This window comes from Phoca vitulina, unplaced genomic scaffold (genome assembly GCF_004348235.1).
Source record: "Phoca vitulina isolate PV1807 unplaced genomic scaffold, GSC_HSeal_1.0 scaffold107, whole genome shotgun sequence".
NCBI classification, from domain to species: domain Eukaryota; kingdom Metazoa; phylum Chordata; class Mammalia; order Carnivora; family Phocidae; genus Phoca; species Phoca vitulina.
Window position 1 is genome coordinate 603,889 of NW_022589810.1, and position 24,962 is coordinate 628,850.

At 38.6% G+C, this 24,962-nt stretch overlaps 1 protein-coding gene across 1 annotated transcript in view; it reads right to left on the reverse strand.

The window, feature by feature from the left end:
* Window positions 1-24,962, reverse strand: part of DGKK (diacylglycerol kinase kappa) — a 147,824-nt gene that overhangs the window by 38,178 nt on the left and 84,684 nt on the right. Inside the window, exons 8-14 of the mRNA XM_032397941.1 lie at window positions 18,076-18,178; window positions 12,198-12,381; window positions 11,365-11,473; window positions 10,448-10,587; window positions 9,484-9,565; window positions 7,087-7,178; window positions 6,149-6,248 (exon numbers count right to left, since the gene is read on the reverse strand). Of these exons, the coding sequence (XP_032253832.1) occupies window positions 6,149-6,248; window positions 7,087-7,178; window positions 9,484-9,565; window positions 10,448-10,587; window positions 11,365-11,473; window positions 12,198-12,381; window positions 18,076-18,178 (810 nt within the window). The remainder of the gene's footprint in view (window positions 1-6,148; window positions 6,249-7,086; window positions 7,179-9,483; window positions 9,566-10,447; window positions 10,588-11,364; window positions 11,474-12,197; window positions 12,382-18,075; window positions 18,179-24,962) is intronic.

Genomic DNA, 24,962 nt, shown 5'->3' on the forward strand with positions numbered 1-24,962 from the left:
ACCGGCACAAAAACAGACACATAGATCAATGGAACAGAATAGAGAACCCAGAAATGGACCCTCAACTCTATGGTCAACTAATCTTCGACAAAGCAGGAATGGATACTCAGTGGAAAAAAGACAGTCTCTTTAACAAATGGTGTTCATAAAAGTAGAGAACCACATGGAGAAGAATGAAACTGGACCATTTCCTTACACCATACAGAAAAATAGACTCCAAATGGTTAAAAGACCTAAATGTGAGACAGAAATTCATCAAAATCCTAGAGGAAAACACAGGCAGCAACCTCTTCAACCTCAGCTGCAGCAACTTCTTGCTAGACACGTCTTCAAAGGCAAGGGAAACAAAGGCAAAAAATAACTATTGGGACTTCATCAAGATAAAAAGCTTTTGCACAGCAAAGGAAATAGTCAGCAAACCAAAAGACAACTGATGGAATGAGAAAAGATATTTGCAAATGACATATCAGATAAAGGGCAAGTATCAAAGGTATATAAAGAACTTATCAAACTCAACACCCCAAAACCAAATAATCCAGTCAAGAAGTGGGCAGAAGACATGAGCAGATATTCCTCCAAAGAAGACCTACAAATGGCCAACAGACACATGAAAAAATGTTCCACATCACTTGGTATCAGGGAAATACAAATCAAAACCACAATGAGATACCACCTCATACCAGTCAGAATGGCTAAAATTAAAAAGTCAGGAAACAACAAATGTTGGCAAGGATGTGGAGAAAGGGGAACCCTCTTACACTGTTGGTGGCAATGCAAGGTATTGCAGCCACTCTTCAAAACAGTATAGAGGTTCCTCAAAAAGTTGAAAATAGAGCTACCCTACAACCCAGCAATCGCACTGCTGGGTATTTACCCCAACGATACAAGTGTAGTAATCTGAAGGGGCACCTACACCCCAATGTTTATAGCAGCAATGTCCACAATAGCCAAACTATGGAAAGAGCACAAATGTCCATCGACAGATGAGTGGATAAAGAAGATCTGGTACACACACACACACACACACACACACACACACACACACACAATGGAATATTACGCAGCCATCAAAAATGAAATCTTGCCATTTGCAATGACTGGATGGAAGTAGATGGTATTATGCTAAGTGAAATAAGTCAATCAGAGAAAGACAATTATCACATGATCTCAATAATATGTGGAATTTAAGAAACAAAACAGGATTATAGGGGAAGAGAGGAAAAAATAAAACAAGATGAAAACAGAGAGGGAGGCAAACCATAAGAGACTCTTAATCATAGGAAACAAACTGAGGGTTGCTGGAGGGAGGGATGTGTAGTGATGGGGTAACTGAATGATGGACATTAAGGAGGGCATGTGATGTAATGAGCACTGAGTGTTATATTAGACTGATGAATCACAGACCTGTACCTCTGAAACCGGTAATACATTATATGTTAATTAATTGAATTAAAAAAGTATAATGCAAAAAAAAGAAAGGAAAACTATATAAATCAGCAAGGAATACATTTGGTTGCAAATTACAGAAACCATCCTTTAGTGGTTTAAATAGAGGTGTATCTATATCAAACAGCCAAATGCTTTACCTCTTTGAAAAAATAAATTGTGAATAAATGAAAAAAAACATAAAGGAAGTAATTGATAGTGATACATAATAGCAGGCATTTTAACAAATCACTTATATCAATGGCTAAATCATCCAAGAGAAGATCAACAAGGAAACTGTGGCTTAAATGACAATTTGGGCCAGATGGATCTAACAGATATATTTAGAATATTCTATCCTAAAACAGTGGAATACACATTCTTTTCAAGTGCATATGGAATATTCTCTAGATAGATCACATGTTAAGCCATGAAACAAGTCTCAACAAAATCAAAATGATTGAAGTCATATCATGCATCTTTTCTTACACAATGCTGTGAAACTAGAAATCAACCACTGGACAAAATCAGGAAAGAAAACAAATACAAGGAGGGTAAATAGCATGCTACTAAACAATGAATAGGTCAGGGGACATAAGAAAAAATACATGGAGACAAATGAAAATGAACACATAAAATCCTGAATCTTTGGGATACAGGAAAAGCTGTTATAAGAGGGAAGTTTATAGCAATGCAGGCCTACCTCAGGAAGCAAGAAAAATCTCAAATCTCAAAAATCTCAAAAACCTAACCTTATATCTAAAGGAGATAGAAAAAAGAAAACCTAATTCAAAAACAGTACAAGGAAGAAAATAATAAAAATTAGAGCAGAATAAGTGAAATAGAAACTAAACAACCAATAGAACAGATCAATGAAACCAGGAGGTGGTTCTTTGAAAAGACAAACTAAATTGATAAATCGTTAACCAGACTCATTAAAAAAAAAAAGAGGGAGAGGAATAAATAAACAAAATGAGAAATGAAAGAGGAGAAATAAGAACTGACAACACAGAAATACAAAGGATTATGAGGGAATATTATGAAAAATTATATGCCAACAAATTGGACAACCTAGAAGAAATAGATAAATTCCTAGAAACAAATCACCTTCCTTAACTGAACAAGGAAGAAATAGAAAATTTGAACAGACTGATTACCAGCAATTAAATTGAATCAGCAATGAAGAAATTTCCAACAAACAAAAGTCCAGGACCAGCTGGCTTCATTGGTGAATTCTACCAAACATTTACAGGAGAGTTAAAACCCATTCTTCTCAACTATTCCAAAAAACATAAGAGGAGGGAAAGCTTCCAAATTCATTCTATGAGGCCAGCATTAGTCTGATAACAAAACCAGATAAAAACAATATAAAAAAAGAGAACTACAGGCCAATATCTCTTATGAACATAGATTCAAAAATCTTCAACAAAATATTAGCAAACTGAATCCAACAATATATTAAAAAATCATTCACCACAATCAAGTAGGATTTATTCCTTGGATGCAAGGGTGATTCAACATTTGCAAATTAATCAATGTGATACATCACATCAACAATAGAAAGGATAAAAACCATGTGATCATTTCAACAGATGTAGAAAAAGCATCTAACAAAGTACACATCCATTTATGACAAAAATCCTTAACAAAGTAGATTTAGAGGGAACATACCTCAACATAATAAAGGCCATATATGAAAAGCCCACAGTCAACATCCTAGTAAATGGTGAAAAACAGAGCTTTTCCCCAAGATCAGGAACAAGACAAGGATGCCCACTCTCACTATTTTTATTCAGCATAGTACTGGAAGTCCTAGCCACAGCAATCAAAACAACAAAAAGAAATAAAAGGAATCCAAACCGCTAAGGAAGAAGTAAAACTTTCACTATCTGTAGATGAAATGATACTGTATATAGAAAACCCTAAAGACTCCACCAAAAAACTACTAGGGCAGATAAATGAATTCAGTAAAGTAGCAGAATACAAAATCTATCTAAAGCAATCCATATACTAATAAGGATGTGGCAGAAAGAGAAATTAAGAAAACAATCCCATTTACAATTGCACCAAAAATAATAAAATAAACAACCGAGGCAGTGAAAAATCTGTACTCTGAATACTATAAAACACTGATGAGTGAAATTAAAGATGACACAAATGGAAAGATATTCCATGTTCATGGATTGGGAAAACAAATATTGTTAAAATGTCCATACTACCCAAAGCAATATATAGATTTAATGCAATTCGTATCAAATTACCAACAGCATTTTTCACAGAACTAGAAGAAATAATCCTAAAATTTGTATGGAATGACAAAAGACCCTGAATAGCCAGAGCAATCCTGAGAAAGAAGAACAAAACTGGTATTACAATCCCAGATTTCAAGATGTACTACAAAGCTGTGGTAGTCAAAACAGTATGGTACTGGAACAAAAATCGACACATAGATCAATAGAACAGACTAGAGAGCCCAGAAATAAACCCACAAACATACCTCAACGTAATAAAGGTCACTTATTAAAAACCTACAGCTAACATCATTCTTGGGAAAAACTGGGAGCTTTTCCTCTATGGTCAGGAACAAGAGAAGAGTGTCCACTCTCACCACTATTATTCAACATAGTACTGGAAGTCCTAGCCACAGCAGTCAGACAATGCAAAGAAATAAAAGGCATCCAAATGGGCAAGGAAGAAGTCAAACGTTCACTATTTGCAGTTGACATGATACTATACATAGAAAACCAGAAAGACTCCACCAAAAAACTGAGAGTACTGGTAAACCAATTCAGTAAAGTCACAGGATACAAAATCAATGTACAGAAGTCTGTTGCATTTCTATATACCAATAATGAAGTGACAGAAAGAGAAATTAAGGAATCAATCCTGTTTATAATTGTACCCAAAATAATAAGATACTTAGGAATAAACCTAACCACAGAAGTGAAAGGCCTGTATTCTGAAAACTGTAAAACATTAATGAAAGAAATTGAAGAAGACACAAAGAAATGGAAAGACATTCCATGCTCATGGATTGGAAGAACAAATATTGTTAAAATGTCTATACTACCCAAAGCAATCTACACATTTAATGCAATCTCTATCAAATTACCAACAGTATTTTTCACAGAACTGGAACAAACAATCCTAAAATTTGTACAGAACCACAAAAGACCCAAAATAGCCAAAGCAATCTTGAGAAAGAAAAGCAAAGCTGGAGGCACCATAATTCTGGGCTTCAAGTTATATTACAAAGCTGTAGTAATTAGAACAGTATGATACTGGCACAAAAATAGATATATAGATCTGTGGAACAGAATAAAAAACCCAGAAGTAAACCCATAATTATATGGGCAGTTAATCTTTAACAAAGCAGGAAAGAATATCCAATGGGAAAGACTGTCTCTTCAACAAATTGTGTTGGGAAAACTGGACATTAACCTGCAAAAGAAAGAAATTAGACCACTTTCTTATGCCATACACAAAACAAATTCAAAATGGATGAAAGACCTAAATGTGAGACATGAAACCATAAGAATCCTAGAAGAGAGCACAGACAGTAACTTGTCTGACATCAGCCATAGCAACTTTTTTCTAGATAGGTCCCCTTAGACAAGGAAAATAAAAGCAAAAATAAAATATTGGGACTACATCAAAATAAAAAGCTCTGAACAGTGAAGGAAATAATCAACAAAACATAAGGCTGCCTATGGAATGGAAGAAGATATTTACAAATGACATGTCTGATAAAGGGTTAGTATCCAAAATATATAAAGAACTGAAACAACTCAACATCTAAAACACTAATAATGCAATTAAAACATGGCCAGAAGACATGAACAGGCATTTCTCCAAAGAAGACATCCAGATGGCCAACAGACACTTGAAAAGATGCTCAATATCACTCATCAGGAAAATACAAATCAAAACCACAATGAGCTATCACCTCACACCTGTCAGAATGGCTAAAATCAACAACACAAGAAACAACAGGTGTTGGCGAGGATGTGGGGAAAGGGGAACCCTCTTACACTGTTGGTGGGAATGCAAACTGGTGCAGCCACTCTGGAAAACACTATAGAGGTTCCTCAAAAAATTAAAAATAGAATTACCATAGGATCTAGTAATTGGCTATTTACCCAAAGAAAATGAAAATACTAATTTGAAAAGATACATGCACCCTTATGTTTATTGCAGCATTATTTACAATAGCCAAGTGTCCATCCATGGATAAGTGGATAAAGAAGATGTGTTATATACATACAATGGAATATTACTCATCCATAAAAAATAATGAAATCTTGCCATTTACAAAACATGGGTGGATCTAGAGGGTACAATACTAAGTGAAATAAGTCAGTCAGAGAAAGACAAATGCCATGTGATTTCACTCTTATGTGGAATTTAAGAAACAAAACAAATGAACAAAGAAAAAATAAACAAACCAAAAAACAGACTCTTAAGTATAGAGAACAAACTGATGGTTACCAGAGGGGAGGTGGTTGGGGGATAGGTGAAATAGGAGAACAGGATTAAGAGTACACTTAACATGATGAGCACTGAGTAATGTATAGAATAGTTGAATCACTATGTTGTACACCTGAAACTAATATAATAGTGTATGTTAATTATACTAGAATTAAAATAATAAATTAAAAAATAAAAGATAAAAAGGAGGCCCTGGCTCCACAAAGCATGCAAGATAAAAGGAATGGAAACTTACTTTCAAAATCACAGATTCTATAGCTGTATTGTTCTCTTTTATCCGACTCCAGGCCTTTACAATATCCACCACAAAATCTTCCACTGCTGAGCACAGGAATCTGCAAAGATAAGATAGATGGGACAACGTGATATGGACCATGAGGTCCAGAGCCCTTCTCTCTTATGAAGTCCATCTTCCACCTTCTCTTTCCTTCTGTCTCTCTTTCCTGATCTGTCTTCTCTCCCTCTCCTTCCTTTCCCCTCTCCCTTTGGTTTTCCATTTCTTCATATATATACGGTCAAATACATGAGTACCTAAGAGAGTTTAACTAGAATTTCTTAGCCCTAAATTCAGAATTTCCAGAAAAGAAAATTCGATTGCTCCAGCTTGGGTCAGGTTTTCACCCTGGGTCAAATCAGCTATGGTTCAAGGGCCCATATAATTTAATACAAACATAATGACTTTGGGAGGACTGTCCTTGGTGGGGGGAGTGTTTATCAAAGGAGAATATAGCGGACTCGTCAGGAACCATCCAAAATGTCCCAGGAGGAATGAATGACCCACATATTTGGAAGGGCAGAATATGTTGTTTAGGATATGAGAAAGCAGCTGTCATCAGTTCTACAGAGACCTTTCCCAGGGTCAGATGGAAAGCAAGGTTTCCCTACTGCAGGGAGTTATGTTATGCTCTTGAATAGCGTGGAATGTTGTTTCCCTTCTGTAATCCTTCCAAATCTCTGGCTTGTAATTTTGTCTTTTTGGACTAGCAGGAGCCCTCTCCTCAATCTCATCTATTTTTTCCTAAACTTTCCATTCAGGAGGTTTGAGTTGGGAGAAATCTGATACTTTCCTTGGCGTCAGTACCCCAAGCTATCAAAATGAGCTCCTTCTCTGACTGAGGAACAGACCATGAAGGGAAAAAAGCACCCCAGTTTGAAAGCTAAAGGAAGACTGACCTGGTTGCGATGATCATCTCTGTGGGGTACTTGGCCTTCAGGATTTTGTTCAGCTCAGTGGTTGCAGATTCTAGATGTTGGATGGCAGCAGCCTAGGGAGAAAGGAGTGTTCAGCCCTGGAATCTAAGGACTGGGACATAGTCTGCTGCCCATCCTTATCCCCTCATTATTTCCTACTGACTCTTTACCAACAACTCAACTGCCTCTCTGAAGATAATCACAATCAAAGAATTCTTGTTGAAGAGCCCCATAGATAATCTTAGATCTGTGGTCATTCTAAAAATAAGAGATATATATTGCTTGCTCTCATTTAAATAATTCTCAAAAACTCATGGAGGTAACTTTTTCTTCCATATTTCAAATGAACAAACAATCTCGTATTGCCTAGCTAGTAAATAATAGATCTGGGATTTGAACCCCCATCTTTCCAATGCCAGAGTGTTACCTCTTATTATAATAATATAAGTAATAATAATAGCATTCATTTATATCATACTTACTATGTACCAGGCTCTGTTCTAAGGTATATATATAAATATTTTCTTATGTAGTCCTTATAATAACTCCATTTCACAGAACAGCAAACTGAGGCACAGGAAAGGGGTAGCTGATAGGTGGCAGAGCCAGGATTTGATTCCAGGTAGTCTGCCTCTTGAGTCTGTATTCTTTTATTTTTCTAGGCTTCTTGCCCAATGTGGGGCTTGAACTCATGACCCTGAGATTGAGAGTCACATGCTCTACCAACTGAGCCAGCTAGGTGCCCGAGTCTGTATTCTTTTTTTTTTTTTTAAGATTTTATTTATTTTTTCATGAGAGACAGAGAGAGAGAGAGAGGGAGAGGCAGAGGGAGAAGCAGGCTCCCCGCGGAGCAGGGAGCCCGATGTGGGACTCGATCCCAGGACCCCGGGATCATGACCTGAGCCGAAGGCAGACGCTTAACCATCTGAGCCACCCAGTCTCCCCCGAGTCTGTATTCTTAACTACAGCTTCTACTTCTCCCTCTCCCATCACCTCCTACATTCAAACATCTATCAAGTCCTGATGATTCTATCCCTCCCATATGTCTTAAATATGCCCACACCTCCTTATCCCTGTTACCACTTCACCAGTCCAAATCACCATCATTTTTTTGCCTAGACAACTGCATCTCTTCTCTTTTCTCCTTGCCTCTAGTCTTTATTCTTTCAATTGTTTTTCCATGTATCATGGAACTCTTCTGCTTAAAACACTTCTATTAGATAGCAGAATACTATTAGATAGCAGAATGGATAGATGCACAGATATGTGATAAAGCAAGTATAGTGAAATGTTAATGGTAGACTCTACCATTATATATATATTATATATATATAATATATATATATAATATAATAATATAATATATATATATATTTGCAGGCTTATTGGCATTATATATCTCAAACTTTAATATAATGCCTAATAATATGTATATGTACTGTGATATACATATAGTAGATGGCCAATAAAATGTCATTTATATTGAAATAAGCCTTTTTATGTCTTTGAGAGTTACATCCTGTAGGCTAGAGTCTTAATTAATTTTACTATTGAGTTCAAGAAGCTAGTATATTTGAAAATTCTCATAATAATATAAGAAAAAAATCCTTCTATAATTCTCATTAGGATAAAAGCCCAAACTTCCTACCATGGATTACTGGTTTCTTCCTGGCCTGGCCCCTGATTGCTTTTCCAGCCTCATCTTTAGTCATTCTCCCTGTATTTCTCCTCCCTGACCCCTATGTCTTAGCCATTAATAAATGTATGTGAATATTCCATTCCATTCTGTGAATATTCTATGCTCTGTCTTGCCTTTGGAACAACACGCACTATTCAGTCTGTCCGGAACAGGCCTCCTCTTTCTTGCTATCTTGATTGACTCCCTCTGGTCCTTCAATCTTTTCTGAAATGGCTCTTCTGAGAAGCTTTCCTTGATTTCCCCCAGACTGGGTTTGGTACACCTGCTGGGTGTTCACACCCCTCTCTACTTCCTTATATACTAACACTCATACTATTTTATTAAAACTATTGTTTCTATTACTAGATTATGAACTCCATGACAACATGAACTGTGTCATTCTTTGTTACCCACTAGTACATAAGAACAGCTCCCAGAACAGTATCTCACACATAGTAGGGAATCCATAAATATTTTCCATACATATTTTGAATGAATGAATAAGTAAATGGTTGAATGAATTATATCCCCAATGCCTAATACAGTTCCTAGTAAAAGCTGCTGATTGACGTGTCTCCAGTCTTCAGTGATCTCATCCTCATTGAGCCCATGGACAATACAAAAGCTTCTCTCTGGGTTTTGCCTATTATTGCACTGTGTAATAAAGGTTTTGGCCTGAATTACAGCTGGGCAGTAGTTACCTCAAATCGGGGTACATCCATTTCAACCTGTCCTCTTAGCAATGGGGTTTGTCTGGGAGTCTCACGGATCATCACACTCCATCTGAAATGAAGGTCAAAGACAGATATTTAGGGCTCTGTTTCATCACAGGCTGTCATCAATGCTTCACATGTCAAGAAAAAGGTCAAAATGTTTATGTGGTGGGGGAAGATGAGTTGTAGTGATGCCCACACTATCTCAGGTCACCTGATCTCAAGATATACTACAATTGGGGCCTCTGCCTCATGACTTCTCGAGGCCAGTGTGATGGAAAGAATTCCATCATAGGGTCAGAGGGCAGTGCTTTTCAACCAGAGAGGTAACTATCAAGATCACCTCAGGTGCTTTTATAAAATACATATACCAGGGCCCTACCCAAGATGTACTGAATAAGAATCTCTGTGGTGGGCTCAGCTTGGTACCTTGAAAAAGCTTCCCAGAATATTCTTATGGGCAGCCATAAATCAAATACTATGACCCAGCATTGACCCTATCTCTTCTTCTCAGGAGATAGGATGGCAATACTCATTCTTCTCTAGAGCAAAGACAATCTAGGCCAATTGTTTCTGAACCCTAATTTTTTTGAGTTTCTTTGAAAAACTGATGAAGCTATAGAATAGTTTCTATACTATTCTAGAATAGAATAGAAAGATAGAATCACTTCCAAGAAAAAAATATGCTTATATAGATAATTAGCTATGCAATTTGAAGGCAGTTTACAAAACCCTTTAAATTTACTTGAGGGGCTCCTGATTTAGGATCTTTTAAGTGTGAAGAGGGGCTTTAGTGATGTCTAAAGGATACATGGTAGACCCTGACTTCTTAATAGACAAGGCCCCCCAAAACTGCCCTGCACTGAAGCCAGAAAGGAATGAGATGATATAACTGAGAGTAACTGATATGGGACTGGAATAAGCACAACGACCTGATCTTTCAGCCACTCACCTGTCTAGAATCCTCACACTAGCCTGCTCCACTCTGTTGAGGATGGTCACAGGTGACTTGTTTTTGTTCCAGAACGCACCCCAGCCTAGGACACGGGCCAGATCATTGCCAGTTCCAAGTGGAATGACTGCCAATTGACACTGCAAGAACAAAACCAGGCAAAATATTCAGTCAATCCTACCAAGATCCACCCATAAAAGAACCCAGAAGGTGCTCCTTGGGAAAGATAGTGGTCTTAAAGCCAGTGACAATAAGAGACTTCTGATTTTAAGAAGTGTAGTAGGAAGATATCTGAGGCTGAGTGAACTTTTTCTTAAAAAGTTTGGCCCCATTCTTAAAAAGTTTGGCCCCATTCTTGACAAGGCAGAACGTACTCAGTACAGGGAAAGGTTGGAATATGCCAATATTTATAGATAGCTTATGAAAGAGAAGTATAGCCACAAATTTCTATCAAGGCTTGGCCAAGGAGATAAGGTGTCTTGGGAGACAAAGCTACTAGTCAGAAGAGCAGGGAGCTATCTAGGGAGAGGGGGGAAAGTGAGAGGAAAGTTTCGGCTACTCTTGTGACTCAGGGAAGAAAATCAGTAGCCTCAGGAGGGGAAGGAAATTGGCGGCTGAATGTGGCCTGAAGACGCTTCTTTTTTGCTTGCTCTCCTTCCCTTCAAATCTTTACTCTGGGGCCTGGGGAATAAAGCACTGCTCATTCTTTCTACTAACTCCCTCATTTCTCCTTCCCACAGGAAATTGTTTAGGTGAGGAAGCTTAGATTGGCTATCTGTGTCAGGTTGACTATGAAACCAGTGGAAAACATGTGTGATATAGGTAAGGAGAGTGAAGACTGGGGACTTTTTGGGACGAGCTGCTTCATACCCTCAGTCTCTCTAGCAGTGGCTGAATTGAGTCAGCTAGGAACTCACCCTTTCATGTAATCCAAAGGCATCAATCAGAGATAAGACCCAGCTCACGCTGCCATCTCCACCACAAACCACAATGCGAAAACGAGCAAAATTCTTGAACATGCATAGCCTGAAAGAAAGAGAGGAAAGGAAGTCATTTCATGAACTGCTAGGTTTTACAACTCCTTTCTATACTGTGCCAGGAGCTAAGGACTACTGCTTCTGCATCCTGCTAACAGGCTACCTGCCTTCTTTCACTTAGCTCCTATCTCTCTGTGTACCTAACATCACAGGCAATGCTCCCATAAGCAATCCTGGAGATGAGGCCTTGCTTCATCCCACCCTCTTCTATGCCTACCCTTGTTCTGGAAGCTACTAGTAACCTAGCTAAACCCACTTGCTGAGGCCCAAGAAGAATGCCTTGCACAGTGGCCAGTGGCTTCACAGAAACCAGAGCTGAACAGCCAGATGGCCCATAAGTAAAACAGGTCTATAGTGGAGATATATCTATTTGGCCCCAGGAAAGAATGAGGGACAGGAAAGGTGAACAGCAATGCCCATTTGCCTCTTCCTCTGAGGTCAGGAGACATAGTTAGACTTCTTCTAACCAGGAAAGGTGGAACAAATCTGAGAGCAGGGCATGGGCTTGAAGGGATTTCTGGGAGAGGGCTAAAAATCTTCCAACAAGCCAACCCCAAATACTCTGAAGTTATGTGTCTGCATCCTGACTTGAGAAAATATATCTTTTCTGCCCAGGTACTAGAACTGATTCCAGGAAACCTATCCTAGTCTAGAATGTATAGCGTGAAGTGTCCCTTCTATATACCCAACTATATCCCTTAGCCCATGCTTACCCGGCTTCAGGTCCACCCTTCGACAGGTCAAAAACTTGAGACGGGTTAAGGTATTGTTTGAACTTTCGGAGGAAGACGATCCCTTGGTGATCGCCACTTTTGGAGTTGATGAAGATGAGAAGGGGACATGAACAGGCTGATGACCAATCGAGGTTCCAGAAGTCTGAAGATACTACTAATTGGCCTGATACATGCACACAATAAAAAGAAAAGGAGAAAAAAGAAAAGGGCCGTTGAGATGGAAATAAGACACAACTTGACATTACATTTTGCAAAGACTTTTTGAAAAACAGCTTTATTGAGGTATAATTGATAAACAAAGAACTACACATATTTAATATACACAATTTAATGAGTTTAGATATATGCAAACACCCATGATACAATCACCACAAGTAAGGCAAAAAGACATATCCAACAACTCTCAGAGTTTCCTTATGCTCCAGTCTCCTGAGACTGAGAAGCAGAGGGGAATTCAGAACATAACCCAAAGGGGCTTTCATTTAATGTCTGCCCAACTGTTGCCAGGCAAACATTTGCTGAGCAATTACTACATACCAATCATCATACCAGATACTGCTAGGGGTATAGCCCCTGCCCCCAAGCTGGGGGAACAGACTCATACACAGTAGTATGTTGGAACACAAAGATTAAGGAAATTGGTGCCACAACGAAGGATTAATAAAACACTGTGGGGAAACTGAAGAAGGAGAGGGTTGATCGCCCAAGAGGAGGATCATAATACCAATTAGTTCTCTCTTTGCCTGGGATAGCTCAGTTCTCACAGTGAGAAGGTACCAGGTAAGGAGAGAGGAGGAGGGAAAGGCTGCCTTTTAGTCAGGAGCTAATGACGGAACATATCAATGTGGGAGGAAGGAGGGAGATTTAATCACTCCTCTAAGGCTCTGGCAGAGCAATCCTAGTTATCACACCAACTTTCAGGGGAAACAAGACTATAGGGAAATTGTCTGAACAAGAGAAAGGCTTTTAATAATTCTTAACTCTGAAGTTCCCTATAGGGAAGTGGAGTTATAGCAGTCTAAATTGCCAATGCCTGCCCGCTCATGCTGAGTCTTAGAGCTTGTTGGCAGGGAGACAGGCAGTGAGCAGTGGCCCCCTAGGAGATGGTAGACAAATCATGAGCCCCTAAACTTTTGTGACTTGCCAGGAATACCCCAGCAAAAGAAATGCAAAGGGCAAAAGGCATGTGGTCCACTCCTGAATGGTGTGGGGCATAGGGAGGGAGGTGGGTTGAGTTGTCCCATTTTTTGTATCCTGGGTGAAAGGGAGCCTGGAAGAATACTGCTGACATGAGCAGATTTCATGGCTGTTTTGCCTGGAAAAACCTAAAGCAGGCTTCCTTTATGGGCCAATTCCTACTCACTGGCCAGTAGACCTTGAAGGCATCCTTAGCCAGTTAGCCAGTCAGGCACCAAATTTTCAGAGCTTGCTAGGACTCACAGCTATAAGGGGAGTCTGCTATGTCCCTTCAGTAGCATAGCTTGGAAGTAGTTATTCTCCCTGAACACAATATCCAAAGGTAGTACCCTTTTGAACATTTGTTTTACAAAAGGTAATATGTTGACGCAATGGTAGTTAAGACATTCATTCATTCATTCATTCATTCAACAAATATGTATTGAGGGCATTCTCTGTGCTTGTCCTTCTTATGTTCTGAGAATACAGTGGTGGGCAAGATAGAAATAGTTTCTGCTCTTGTGGAACTTATATTCTAATGGCGGGAGGCACAACATAACAAAGAAATATAGAAAATAATATGATATGAAGAAAAAGAAGTCAGGGAAACAGGATGGAGACTAAAGGGGGTGTTATTTTAAACCGGGTGGTCAGGGACAGCTTCTCTGGGGAGGGGACATTTGAGATGAGACTTGAATGAAGTAAAAAAGTGAGCAATGCAGATATTAGGGGGAAGAGTTTTGGGGGCAGAAGAAGGAATAAGTGCTAGGACCCAGAGAAAGGAGACTGTCCGGGGTGTCTGAGGACCACTGAACAGAACAGCATGACTGTTGTGGAGTGAGTGAGGGGGAGAGTGGCAGAAATGAGGTCAGAGAGATGACAGGAACCATATAAAATGACAACAAGATGTGAGGAAGCAGTTCAAAAATAAGGGTGAAACTGTTTAGTATGGTATAAAACATTAGGGGTCAGGTCATAAGATACATGAAGAAAATCATCAAAAAAGGTAGTATCTTTTTATTTTTATTTTATTTATTTACTCTTTTAGAGAGGGAGTGCATGTGCACACACATGGGTGAGGGGGTGTGGGTGTGGGGGAGGGGCAGAGGGAGAGGGAGAGACAGAATCTTAAGTAGGCTCCATGCCCAGCGCGGAGCCTGATCTCACAACCCGGAGATCATGACCTGAGCCAAAATCAAGAGTCAGACACTTAACCGACTAAGCCACCTTAGGCACCCCTAAAAAAGGTAGTATTGTTTTATGTGCTTGCTCCTCATCCAACCAACAATGTAGGCCCCAACTTATGGCCTGGCTTCAGGCTTACCTCTCCTTTGTTTGAGAAGCTGATTCTGCTCTGTGCTTCCTTTCCTTATTCAGCAACCTTTTGCTAACACCCTCCAGGTGATCATGTGACTTTGGATATGTACTCCAGTGAAAGGATTTATGGAAACAACAGTTTTCTGCCAACATCTAGTGGAACTGTGAGCTATGCTTAGAAGCAAGGACTCTCCCTGCCAGAGGTCCTGGAATAGACCTGTCTATGCCCAGTGATTTTTTTTTTTTTTTTTTTAAATTTTTTTATTGTTATGTTAATCCCCATACATTACATCATTAGTTTTAGATATAGTGTTCCATGATTCATTGTTTGTGCATAACACCCAGTGCTCCATGCAGAACGTGCCCTCCTCAATACCCATCACCAGGCTAACCCATCCTCCCAACCCCCTCCCCTCTAGAACCCTCAGTTTGTTTTTCAGAGTCCATCGTCTCTCATGGTTCTTCTCCCCCTCCGATTTCCCCCCCTTCATTCTTCCCCTCCTGCTACATTCTTCTTCTTCTTTTTTTCTTTCTTAACATATATTGCATTATTTGTTTCAGAGGTACAGATCTGAGATTCAACAGTCCTGCACAATTCACAGCGCTTACCAGAACACATACCCTCCCCAGTGTCCATCACCCAGTCACCCCATCCCTCCCACCCCAACCCCATGCCCAGTGATTTTTAACACGATGGGTTAGTCCCTTTCTGGAGATGAGGCAGCAGTGGCACTGAGACCAACTACTGTGAGCTATTTGGGACTCCGTTTCCTTATCTGCAAAGTGGGCCATTCAAAAAACTAACTTGTTTCCCAGTGTTGAGATGAAAATGAGCTAGGTGTTACATTGATGAGAAAAGGAAATATAAATTGTTTCTTAAAGGTGAAAAGATGACCAAACTCATTCATAAATAAGAAAGATACTAATTAAAACCAGGCCATGGTACCACTTTTTTCTTATCCAGAAGATTGGCAAAAATAAAAAAAACAGATGATACACTTGATTGAGGAAGTCACGGAAACTACGAACTCTCACTGAGGGTGGAAGTGCAAAGTGACACAAGCCCCATGGGGGGCAATTTGACAGCATCTATGAAAATCACAAATGCCTATACATTATGACCCAGTAATTACACTTCTGGGAATTTTTCCTATAGATGTATATGTAAAATGACCTGTATGAGATTGTCAATTGCAGCATTGTTATAAAAACAAGAGACTGAAAACTACCAAATTAGAGAACTGGTCAAATAAATTATGGTATATATTCATATAATGGGGTATCTTGTAGCTGTAAAAAGGAATGAGGAGGCAATCTTTTGTTGATACAAAAAGATCTCCAAAATATACTGTGAAGGAAAAAAAAAAAAGAAAGTTTCAGAGGAATGTGTATAGTGTTAAAAAGGGAAGGGATAAAAATATATGTTTATACTTACTAGTATATACAGGAAGAAATACTGGAAGCTCTTCAATAAACTAGTGGCAGTAACCAACTTTTTGTGAGTGGGGATGGGATGGGGCTATGGGAAATTGAGAAGATTGAGAGAAAGGATAATAAGTTTTTTTTACTAAACACGTGCATATGTATTTCTATTTAAAAAAAATTTGAACCATGTGAATATATTAACTAGTCCAGAATTAAATTAAGAAATAGGAAAAATAATTATGCTAATGTTATCTATAAATTAAATAGCCATGAGGTTGTAGCTGAAATCATTTGTAGATCCATTTGGCAGCTTGGAGCGTGGGCTGCCTTCTGCAGTGTACTTCTACAACAGAATGCAGCTGTGTGCCACAGCTGGTTGCCCTTCAGATTTATTCACTAATCTACAGCAAACATCTTAACTTCTCTGGGTGTTCATTTCTCCATATGTACAAGAGCATCATGTTGCAACGATTAATAAAATAATCCAGGATGGGGGTGAGAAACTGAGATAAAGAGAAAATTCTATAATTAAGACAACTCAAACTTCAGCGTCAAACCTAATTTGGTCACAGATGGGAAGACAAGAGATAGCAGTGCTGGCAGAAAGCTATTCCTAGGAGAAGACAAGGGCAGCCCCATCCAGCATTTCCCCCAGAGTTAGAGAACGTATGCATTTGAGCAAGGCCAAGTTTGTGAAGGGAATCTTGTGAACAAGGTGAAAAAATTGTGTGGCATCATGGGCTGGAATGTAGCAATGTTAGACAGATTCATAACCAGGTAAGTGTGCCCACAAAGTTGCTTTTGAATAGGCTGATGTTAATTGTAAGGGAGTGTCCCATACTATTTAATAATTTTAATCAACAATTCAAATGAAAACATAGAAGGCTGGCTTCTCAACTCTGAAGTACTCAAAGCTGGAAGGAGAGCTATTGGATGACAGAATCAAGACTGAAAAACGACCTCAAAGGGCACATGGGTCAAAGTCAACAAGATGAAAAGGGGATAAATGTGAAGCTTGGATTGTAGGCCCAAGGACATAAATCGTACCAGAATAGGACAATAGGAACTTGGTTTGGCAGCATCAAGTGTGAAAAGGGCTTAGAGGATTTAGTCGATTTTAAACTCCAGATGACTCAACAGCCTGAAAGAGCCTTTCAAGAAAAATCTCACGCTTCTTTGAGCTGCATTAATACAAGCACAGCGTCGCAAAACAGGGAGTCTATAGTCTCTCTCAAATTTGTTCAGTTCATACCACAGAAGGATGTTAAATTAGCATAAGGATGGCTTACTGATCCCCTTCCTGTATTTTAAAACCATCTTTAACAAATGTTAGTTCATCTAACCCTCAAAATGCACCCGAGTACAACTGTTACTGAAAAAAGTCTCTCAAGAGTGAGATTCAATTGGATCGAGATTGTAAATGACTAGAAGGAAAGGCTCAAAACTAACTCATGGGGCATTAGATAAATCACTAGTGTTTAGGAATTGACAAAGCATCAGCAGAACATGCTGGGGCAATAATCATGCTGGTTTCAGATTTGGAGTCAACCTTGGTGTTAGTTTTCATTCTAAAAATAACATGACCTGGGCCTTTATGTAGTTCTTCCTTGCCCACCTGGATGCAAGGAAACTTATTTTATGAATTATCTAGTGTCTGAAAATCATGAAGAAGTTGGAATCAAGTCTGATAATTCAGAAACAATTGAGACAAAGCCTACAGAGAACATGCCCACATAGATATGCACCATAAACATCAACAGTCATTATCCCAAAGGTCTAAAAAGAAACATGAGCTGTCTCTACATATATGCACATTCTTACTCCCCCAAAATGTTTGACTGGTTGAGAATAATAATTTAATTAAAAAACTTCCCCAGTCTTAACACCTTCCCTCCCTCCCCAGTGAAATACATTCTGAGGTTAAAGTTTAGGTACTCACCATCTCCTTTAGGGTCGCTGAGGGCAGTGGGAGGAATGACTGATGTTCGATGACTTCCAAACCAGCATTCCTTGGAAAACCGTCTCCGGCAGTCATCATGCACCTGAAATGACAAGAGAAGAACAAAGAAAAAAGGGAAGGGAGAGAGAAATACAATTGATTAGTCTTGAGTTCCAGTTCCAAGATTTGAGTCCCCAGTATTAAAATCTCCCTTTCTGAGATTTGGTGCCATACACATTCCCCTGTCTCAAACTGGACACAGCCTTTCCAACTTCAGCCTGCACTACCCTGAAGGTGGCCTCTGAACTCTGTTCCTTTCAAAGGTAGCTTTCAGAAGATACCCATCATAGGCATTAAGAAGATAGTAGTCCTAGGGCACAATCTTAGTGGCCTACAGAATAGGGAGCTTACTTGCATTTTAAGTGTTAATCCTGTTAATATGCTATTACACTTCAATCCTTAAAACAACTCTGTATGGTAGGGAAGAGATTATTAGATTCATTTTAGAAATGAGGATACCAAAGATCAGAGAGGTGAAGAATCTTGCTCAAGGTCAAATAGCTGGGAAGTGGCAGAGCTGAGATTCTGCTGCCTTCCCCACAAGTGGTCATATTTCCCAAATCTCTGATATTTTTAAGTACCACTTCCTAGACAATTACACAGTTCCTAGAGGACATGAACCTGGCTTGACTACACAAAAGCAATTAAAAGAGAGCCAGAGGACAATCAGAGTCTTCTTTTTTTTTAATTGAGATATAATTGACATGTAACATTATATCAGTTCCAGGTATACAACATAATGATTTGATATTTGTGTATATTGCTAAATGATCACCACAATAAGTGTAGTTAATATCTGTCACCATACATAATTACAGTTTTTTCTTATGATGAGAAATTTTAAGGTCTATACTCTTAGCAACTTAAAAATAGGCAAAACAGCATTATTAACTATAGTCACCATGCTGTTCATTATATCCTGATGACTTATTTATTTTAGAACTGGAAGTTTGTATCTTTTGACCACCTTCACATATTTTGCCCATCTCCCCCCTTCCCATATGCATGAGCTCATTTTTTAGATTCCATATATATATGAGATCATATAGTATTTCTCATTCTCTGACTCATTTTATGTATCATAATGCCCTTAAGGTTCATCCATGTTGTTGCAAATGGCAAGATTTTCTTCACTTTTAGGGCTGAATAATATTCCATTGCATATACATCTACCACATTTTCTTTATCCTTTCATCCATCAGTGGACACTTAGGTTGTTCCCATATCTTGACTATTGTAAATGGTGCTGCAGTGAACATGGGGGTGCCCATATGTTTTTGAATTAGTGTTTTCATTTTTTTCAGATAAATACACAGAAGTTGAATTGCTAGGTCAAATGGTAGTTCTATTTTTAATTTTTAAAGGAAACTCTACTGTTTTCAATAGTGGCTGCACCAATTGACATTCCTACCAGTTGTGCACGAGGTTTCCCTTTTCTTCATATCCTCATCAACATTTATTTCTTCTTTTGATAATAGCTATTCTGACAGGTGTGAGGTGATATCTCATTGTGGTTTTGATTTGCATTTCCCTGATGATCAGTGATGTTGAGTACCTTTTCATGGCCGTCTGTATGTCTTCCTTAGAAAAAGATCTATTAGATCCTCTGCCCATTTTCTAATTGGATTATTTGTTTGTTTGTTTGCTTTTTGCTATTGAGTTGTATGACTTCTTTATATATTTTGGATATTTACCCTTATCATATATATGATTTACAAATATTTTCTCTCATTCAGTTGGTTGTCTTTTCCTTTTGTTGGTGGCACCTTTGCTGTGCAGAAGCTTTGCATTACTTTTTCCCAAATTTTTATTTAAATTCTAGTTAGTTAAAATATAGTGTAATATTGGTTTCAGGAGTAGAATTTAGTGATTCAACAATTACATATAACACCCACTGCTCATCATAACAAGTGCCCACATTTAATACCCATCACCCATTTAACCCATCCTCCACCCACCTCCTTCCATCAACTCTCAGTTTGTTCTCTATCATTAAGAGACTCCTATGGTTTGCCTCCCTCTCTTGCTTCTTTTCCCTTACCATATGTTCATCTGTATTGTTTCCTAAATTCCACATATGAGTGAAATCACATGGTATTTGTCTTTCTCTGACTGACTTATTTCGCTTAGCATAGTACACTATAGCTCCATCCACATCATGGCAAATGACAAGATTCATTCTTTTTGACAGCTGAGTAATATTTCCTTGTGTGTGTGTGTGTGTGTGTGTGTGTGTGTGTGTGTGTATAAAACACTTCTTCTTTATCCATTCATCAGTCAATGGACACTTGGGCTCTTTCCATAGTTTGGCTATTGTTGACAATGCCGCTATAAACATGGGGGTGCATGTACCCCTTCAAATCTGTACTTTTGTATCCTGTGGGTAAATACCTGGTAGTGCAATTGCTGGGTTGTAGTGTAGTTCTATTTTTAACCTTTTGAGGAAACTCCATACTGTTTTCCAGAGTGGCTGTACCAGTTTGCATTCCCACCAACAGTGCAAGAGGGCTCCCCTTTCTCAGCATCCTCACCAACACCTATTGTTTCTTGTGTTGTTAATTTTAGCCATTCTGACAGGCGTGAGGTGGTATCTCATCATGGTTTGGATTTGTATTTCCCTAATGATGAGTGATGTTGAGCATCTCTTCATGTGTCTGTTAGCCATCTGTATGTCTTCTTTGGAAAAATGTCTATTCATGTTGTCTGCCCATTTCTTTCTTTTTTTTTTTTTTTTTAGAGTTTTTTATTTATTTATTTATTTGAGAGAGTGAGAATGAGAGAGAGAGAGAGAGAGAGCACATGAGGGGGGGAGGGTCAGAGGGAGAAGCAGACTCCCTGCTGAGCAGGGAGCCCGATGTGGGACTTGATCCCAGGACTCCAGGATCATGACCTGAGCCGAAGGCAGTCGCTTAACCAACTGAGCCACCCAGGCGCCCCGTCTGCCCATTTCTTAACAGAATTATTTGTTTTCTGGGGGTTGAGTTTAATAAGATCTTTATACATTTTGGATACTAACCCATTATCAGATATATCATTTGCAAATATCTTCTCCCATTCTGTAGGCTGTCTTTTAATTATGTTGATTGTTTCCTTCACTGTGCAGCTTTTTATCTTGATGAACTCCCAATAGTTCATTTTTGCTTTTGTTTCCCGTGGCTCTGGCAATGTGTCTAGCAAGAAGTTGCTATGGCCAAGGTCAAAAAGTTGCTGCCTGTGTTCTCCTATAGGATTTTGATGGTTTCCTGTCTCACATTTAGGTCTTTCATCCATTTTGATTTTATTTGTGTGTATGGTGTAAGTGATCCCGTTTCATTCTTCTGCATGTTGCTGTCTAGTTTTCCCAACACTATTTATTGAAGAGACTGTCTGTTTTCTGTTGGATATTCCTTATTGATTTGTCAAAGATTAGTTGATCATATAGTTGTGGGTCCATTTCTGGGTTCTCTGTTCTGTTCCCTTGATCCATGTGTCTGTTTTTGGGCCAGGACCATACTCTTTTGATGACTATATCTTTGTAATATAGCTTGAAGTTCAGAATCGTGATGCCTCCAGATTTGCTTTTCTTTTTCAAGATTGCTTTGGCTATTTGGGGTCTTTTGTGGTTCTGTACAAATTTTAGGATTTGTTCTAGCTCTGTGAAAAATGCTATTGGTATTTTGATAGGGATTGCATTAAATGTGTAGATTGCTTTGGGTAGTATAGACATTTTAACAATGTTCGTTCTTCTAATCCACGAGCATGGAATGTTTTTTCCATGTCTTTGTGTCCTCTTCAATTACTTTCATAAGTGTTCTATAGTTTTCAGAGTACAGATCTTTTACCTCTTTGGTTAGGTTTATTCCTAGATATCTTACTATTTTTGGTGCAATTATAAATCGGATCAAATCCTTGGTTTCTTTTTGTGCTACTTTGTTATTGGTGTATAGAAATGCAACATATTTCTGTACTTTGACTTTATATCCTGCAACTTTGCTGAATTCATGTGGTAGTTCTAGGAATTTTTTGGTGGAGTCATTCAGGTTTTCTATATAGAGTATTATGTCTGCAAAGAGTGAAAGTTTGACTTCTTCCCTGCTGATTCAGAGGTCTTTTATTTCTTTTTGTTGTCTGATTGCTGAGGCTAAGACTTTCTGTACTATGTTAAATAGTAATGGTGAGAGTGGACATCCCTGTCTTGTTCCTGGCTGTAGAGGAAAAGCTTTCAGTTTTTCACTATTGAGGATGATATTTCTGTGGGTTTTTCCTATAAGGCACTTATGATGTTGAGATATGTTCCATCTATCCCTATTTTACTGAGGGTTTTTATCAAGAATGGATGCTGTATTTTGTCAAATGCTTTTTCTGCATCTATTGAGAGAATCATTTGATTCTTATCCTTTCTTTTATTAATGTGGTGTATCAACTTTGATTGATTTTCAGATATTGAACCACCCCTGTGGCCCAGGAATAAATCCTTCTTGATTATGGTGAATAATTCTTTTAATGTACTGTTGGATTCAATTTACTAGTATCTTTTCTTTTAAGATTTTATTTATTTATTTGACAGAGAGACAGAGAGGAAAGCACAAGTAGGCAGAGCGGCAGGCAGAGGGAGAGGGAGAAGCAGGCTCCTGGCTGAGGAGGGAGCCTGATGCGGGGTTTGATCCCAGGACCCTAGGATCATGGACCTGAGCCGAAGGCAGCTGCTTAACCAACTGAGCCACCCAGGCACCCCTCAATTTACTAGTATCTTGTGAGAATTTTTGCATCCATGTTCATCAGGGATATTGGCCTGTAGTTCTCTTTCTCAGTGGGGTCTTTGGTTTTGGAATCAAGGTAATGTTGGCCCCGTGGAATGAGTTTGGAAGTTTTCCTTCCTTTTGCATTTTTTGGAACAGTTTGAGAAGACTAGGTATTAACTCTTCTTTAAATGTCTGGTAGAATTCCCCTGGGAAGCCATCTGGCCCCCTGGACTTTTGTTTGTTGGGAGATTTTCGATGACTGATTCAATTTCTTTGCTGGTTGGGGGTCTATTCAAATTTTCTATTTCATCCTGTTTCAGTTTTGGTAGTTTGTATGTTTGTAGGAATTTGTCCATTTATTCCAGATTGCCCAGTTTGTTGGCATATAATTTTTCATAATATTCTCTCATGATTAATTGGATTTCTGGGGTGTTGGTTGTGGTCTCTCTCATTCATGATTTTATTTATTTGGGTCCTTTCTCTTTGGGATAAGTCTGGCTGGGGGTTTATCAATTTTATTAATTCTTTCACAGAACCAGTGCTTAGTTTCATTGATCTGTTCTAGTTTTTTGTTTCTCTATTGTTTATTTCTGCTCTAATCTTAATTATTTCCATTCTTCTGCTGTCTTTAGGCTTTATTTGCTGTTCCTTTTCTACTTCCTTTAGGTGTGAGGTTAGGTTGTGTATTTGAGACTTTTCTTGCTTCTTGAGACAGGCCCATATTGCAATATACTTCCCTTTTAAGGCTGCCTTTGCTGCATCCCAAAGGTTTTGGACTCTCATGTTTTCATTTTCATTTGCTTCCACGTGTTTTTTAATTTTTTCTCTTTTTTTTTTTTAAAGATTTTATTTATTTATTTGAGAGAGAGAGAATGAGAGAGAGAGCACATGAGAGGGGGGAGGGTCAGAGGGAGAAGCAGGCTCCCTGCTTGGAGCAGGGAGCCCGATGCGGGACTTGATCCAGGGACTCCAGGATCATGACCTGAGCTGAAGGCAGTCGCTTAACCAACTGAGCCACCCAGGCGCCCCTGTTTTTTAATTTTTTCTTTAATTTCCTGGGTAACCCATTCATTCTTTAGTAGGATGTTCTTTAATCTCCATGTATTTGTGGTCTTTCCAAAATTTTTCTTGTGGTTGACTTCAAGTTTCATAGCATTGTGGTCAGAAAATATGCATGGTATGATCTCCATCTTTTTGTACTTGTTGAGGGCTGATTTGTGACCCAGTATGTGATCTATTGTGGAGAATATTCCATGGGCACTAAAAAAATATGTATTCTGCTGCTTTAGGATGAATACACCTGTTAAGTCCATCTGGTCCAGTGTGTCATTCGAAGCCATTGTTTCCTTACTGATTTTCTGTTTAGATGATCTGTCCATTGCTATAAGTGGGGTGTTAATGTCCCCTAATATTATTGTATTATTACCTATGAGTTTCTTTATGTTTGTTATTAATTGATTTATATATTTGGGTGCTCCCAAGTTGGGGGCATAAATTCTTATAATTGTTAGATCTTCTTGATGAATAGACCCCTTAATTATGATATAATGCCCTTCTTCATCTCTTGTTACAGTTTGACTTAAAATCTCATTTTTCTGATATAAGTATGGCTACTCTGGCTTTCTTTTGACATCCATTAGCATGATAGATGGTTTTCCATCCCCTCACTTTCAATCTGCACATGTCTTTAAGTCTAAAATGAGTCTCTTGTAGACAGCATATGGATGGGTCTTGCTTTTTATCCATTCTGATAGCTTATGTCTTTTGATTGGAGCATGTTGTCCATTTACATTCAGAGTGACTATTGATAGATATGGATTTAGTGCCATTGTGTTACCTGTAAAGCTGGTGTTTCTGGTGATGTTCTCTGTTCCTTTCTAGTCTTTGTTGTTTTTGGTCTTTTTTTCCCCTACTCAGAGTCCCCTTTAATATTGCTTGCAGGGCTGGTTTAGTGGTCATGAACTCCTTTATTTTTTGTCTGGGAAACTCTTTATCTCTCCTTCTATTCTGAATGACAGCCTTGCTGGATAAAGTATTCTGGCTCCATATTTTTCCCATTCAGCATGTTGAATACATCCTGCCACTGTCTTCTGGCCTGTCATATTT